Source organism: Rutilus rutilus, assembly GCF_951802725.1.
Source record: "Rutilus rutilus genome assembly, chromosome: 9".
Classification (NCBI taxonomy): domain Eukaryota; kingdom Metazoa; phylum Chordata; class Actinopteri; order Cypriniformes; family Leuciscidae; genus Rutilus; species Rutilus rutilus.
In genome coordinates, this window is record NC_140223.1 from 5,260,067 (window position 1) to 5,264,272 (window position 4,206).

At 37.3% G+C, this 4,206-nt stretch overlaps 1 protein-coding gene across 1 annotated transcript; it reads right to left on the reverse strand.

Annotated features, from left to right (window-relative positions):
• LOC311296668 (uncharacterized protein) lies at positions 1 to 1,978 on the reverse strand. The gene is made up of 2 exons (XM_084418553.1): positions 1,749 to 1,978; positions 1 to 1,573 (listed from the first exon to the last, which is right to left on the reverse strand). The coding sequence occupies exons 1-2, from the start codon at positions 1,831 to 1,833 to the stop codon at positions 642 to 644; spliced, it is 1,017 nt and encodes a 338-aa protein (XP_084274679.1). The 5' UTR covers positions 1,834 to 1,978; the 3' UTR covers positions 1 to 641.
• Positions 1,979 to 4,206: the final 2,228 nt, after the last annotated feature.

Here is a 4,206-nt window from a genome sequence, read left to right on the forward strand (position 1 = left end):
TCCACCATAAACCATCACTCATACTGGAAACAACTACAACTCAAAAACAACTTCCACAAAACTATTTCACTATACGTTTGCTTGAATCTCAGTTTATTTTAATTATTGGATCTGTAGAAACCTTTTAGTCACAAAATCACACATTGTCAGTGAAATGGTCATTTTATTTGTTGTTATTGTACAGATGTACTTTATTGTATATGCATCTGTTTATGTAATAACTGGCTTTATGTAACTAAACAAAAAAAAAAAGTAAAAAAAATTACTTTAATTTTTTTCATATATGAACTAATAACCGATTGTTGTTTTTCTACATTTCTTTCCAGTCTCTCTTAATTTTGGTATTTCTTTGAGTAAGCGTTCAATCAAAATCATTTTCAATAATTTTCTTGTTCTCTAACATTTAAAACACAATTATTGTGCCATTTTACAGCAACACTAGTTTATTAGTTAACAAACTACAGATTTACTTTAGGTGAATCTCACATAACATTTGCTCACTGTGAGTGTGACACACAACAATGCTTTTTAAAAATATGAGTCCCTAGATTATTTGATTGGGTGAAACTCTTCTCACACTGAATACAGTCGTACAGTTTTTCTACAGTATAAAGTCACTTGTGTGATTTCAGATATTATCATTATGGATCATTGTGTGTTTTCTGGTGCTGTTTAAAATTGTACAGTCTTGAAAAACTCTTTCCACAGAGAGAACACACATAAGGCCTCTCATCTGAATGAACTTTTAGATGATCTTTTAGATTTGATGATGAAATAAAATCTTTACCACACTGATCACAGTTAAATGGCTTTTCTCCAGAGTGAATGTGCAGATGATACTTGAGTCTGGATGAAGATATGAAACTCTTTACACACTGAGTGCATGGATACGGTTTCTCTCCAGAGTGAATTCTCATGTGTGTTTTAAGGTGTCCTTTCTGTGTGAAACTCTTCTCACACTGAGTGCAGTCGTACGGCTTCTCTCCAGTATGAACTCGCTCATGTACTCTCAAAGATCCAGAGTGAGTGAAACTCTTGTGACAATATGAGCATATGTAAGGTTTTTCTCCAGTATGAATTCTTTGGTGATGTTTCAGTTTACCAGATGCAGTAAAGCTCTTCCCACAGTCCAAACACACATGATCTCTCACTTCATTGTGTGTTTTCTTGTGCTTTTGAAAACTGTCAGGCTGTGAATAACTCTTTCCACAGAGAGAACACACATAAGGCTTCTCATCTGAATGAACTTTCAGATGATCTTTTAGATGTGATGATGAAATAAAATCTTTACCACACTGATCACAGATAAATGGTTTTTCTCCAGAGTGAATACGCAGATGAACACTGAGAGTTGATGCTTGAGAAAAACTCTTTCCACACTGAGTGCATGTATACGGTTTCTCTCCAGTGTGAATCCTTAAGTGTGTCTTAAGGTTTCCTTTCCTTGTGAAACTGTTTCCACACTGAGTGCAGGTGTGCGTCTTTTTGGCTTTTGTTCTTTGAATTGTAAAGTTACGATGTTCCTCCTCCACTTCATTCAGTTCTTGTCTTTGCTCTTTCACTCTCACCTGGTCTAAAATACACATCAAGTTAGAATCAGTTCAAGTGAACCCTTATTTAATAGCAGAAAGCAACAGAGATCAGATCTTTCACTTTTTAATATATTAAAATATGTTTGACAACTGCTATATACAAGATTATGATCATTTAGATGTGTCAACAATGAAGAATCAAGAATGGACACCAACCTATTTGTTCCTCAGTATCTTCATGTTTTATTCTGGATGGTTCTGGATCCCTCATGTCTTCAATCTCCTCTTTAATAAACTCCATCTTTAACAGTCACACAGATTTCAGCTGCTACTGCTGGAGTTTGTCCTTCTCTTGTAGGATGATGGGAATATTCCCAGTATTTATTGGTGAATTGTTGTGGGAGGGGCTTCACTGCAGGTGTGAACTGTGATCACTGTGTTTTTATCCAATCTGCATTTAAAAAGTACAGAGCCATCATGTTAAACTGCTGCTGAAAAGCCTCTTTGTCTCCAAAAGTTCCCTGTTTTCAGCTCATTCATTATGGTGATGTCTGAGATCTTCTGTAAATTGGCACATTAAGCTCATTTTATTGGTGTCAACAGGCTTAAACAAACTACAGCATCATCACCTTTAACTTCAGTTCTTGTCTTTGCTCTTTCACCTCCATCTGGTCTGAAACATATTAAAACATTAAGTTGTTAGAATGAGTTCAAGGAGGATAAATGTGAATTTTCAAGTGAACCCTGATTTAATAACAGAAAACAAGTGAGATCTGTTTATCATATTATATTTTTGATGTACCAAAGGTTAGTTTTGTAATACTATTGATAATAGTCAAAATGTGAACGACAACTGCTGTACAAGATTATGATATAAGTGCATTTATATTCCTAGATTATTTGCTTATTTTTCACAGCTCTTATGATTGGTTTCAAACAATATATATAAACTAAACCAAACAGCCAGTGATCATCATGCAATTGAACTAATTGAAACAATTCATAAAATCAGCCATGATTTTTTTTTTTTACATTGTAACGGATGTTTTGTGTAGAAGATAACTATAGAATTAAACAAGAGAATCTGGTGATTCAGATAATAGGCTTAATGGTTTGTCTTTGAACTTTCATTATACCAATCAAATTACACACCAGTGAATTTTGTAAAAAAAAAAAATTGTCTTTTAAATATATAGCAGATTTCACCTAAATGAACCACATCTGCAGTTTATTGACAGAGGACAGAAAATCAACACACACACTTCTTCAGATTCAAAGTCTTTCAGCTGAAGGATGCATGAGAAAAGACATGTTAATTACCATCCTCCTAACAGTAAATGCAATTTATCTAATAGAGGGTTTTCACAACACGTCATCAATACGGAAGTCGGCCATATTGGCAGCACTGAACGTAAACAATGCCACTGAAATGTACAGACTCGCAGAATTGGCTGATTGATGCTGCTGAAAAATGGTTGTGTTTTGGTATTTACTAATCGGTCGCACCGGGAAAAACATTTGGAGTTCTATTGACTTTGGAATGTGAGCAGAATGTGTTGTTGCAGCAGAGAATTATATTTCAGTAACGTCACATGGTACAAAACTATTTCTCAAAATACCTACAGAATGTATTACCATCTTTGGGACAAGGATGTTGGTATATATGTTAGTATATATGTTAGCTGGACAAATTTTGCAGGGGGGTCTTTCTGCAGAAGGGCACTCGGCTTTGTTTGTTAATAAAATCTAATATTTCTGGCATAAAAAATCTCTGAAGTAATTTCCCTGAAAAGAATTAAACTACAACAGTTGACGCTCTGATTTGTTCCTTTGCTAGTTGTTTACTCCCTTAAACACGGAGACACTGGCTCACAGCTGACGCCAGGGTTGACGCAAAGTGCGTTAATCCCCAGTGAGCCTTCTTGCACATCACTGTGCTAAGTCAGGTCAGAGGAGCAGGATCTTTAATTGCCTCGTAATGGCCCAACTAGGACCTCGTTACCTAGACAGCCTTCCTGACTTTTCCTCTGAGATTTCTCATGGGATGGGGCACCGTTGGCACCCATACCGGGCCGGAGAAATCCAGGTTCTGTTGTGGTGGTTCAGCTATCTTCCTCTGAAAGAGCTTAGATACTTCAACTTCAGCGAGAGCTCCCTCTAAGAAATGAGGCTTGCTTACAATCTGAAGTAGAACCTGTTCGTTGTTGGTGTTCTTCTCACGTGAAAACCCCTGCGAGAGTGTTCAATCACTTCTGTGCTTCCTTCCTGCAGAAGATGGCTCGGAGTGTGGCTGTTCCGCTCCACCCTCAAAATGATTTTGCCCTTAAGGATGCAGGATGCAGGATGCAGTTGAGATATAGGAAGTACGACTTGCACCGCTCAGGAACCTGAAGATCAAGGAGATGAAATCTATCTTGCGCCCCCTCTATACCTTCTCAGGACCTATCTTCAGTGCTACTGCACTCTGAGACCTCCCCTCAGTACTACAGGTAGTTGAGTTAAAAATCAGTTTTTAAAGCAAACAGTTCTCCTACTTGCTTACTCTATCGAGAAGGTAGGGGACCTGCACACATTTTTGGTCAATGAATCGTGCCTGGTTTTGGGCTGGCTAACTCTCATTAATTGAGACCCCGGCCTGGATTATGCCCAAGGTTCCTACCCCTCTCTTAAAACA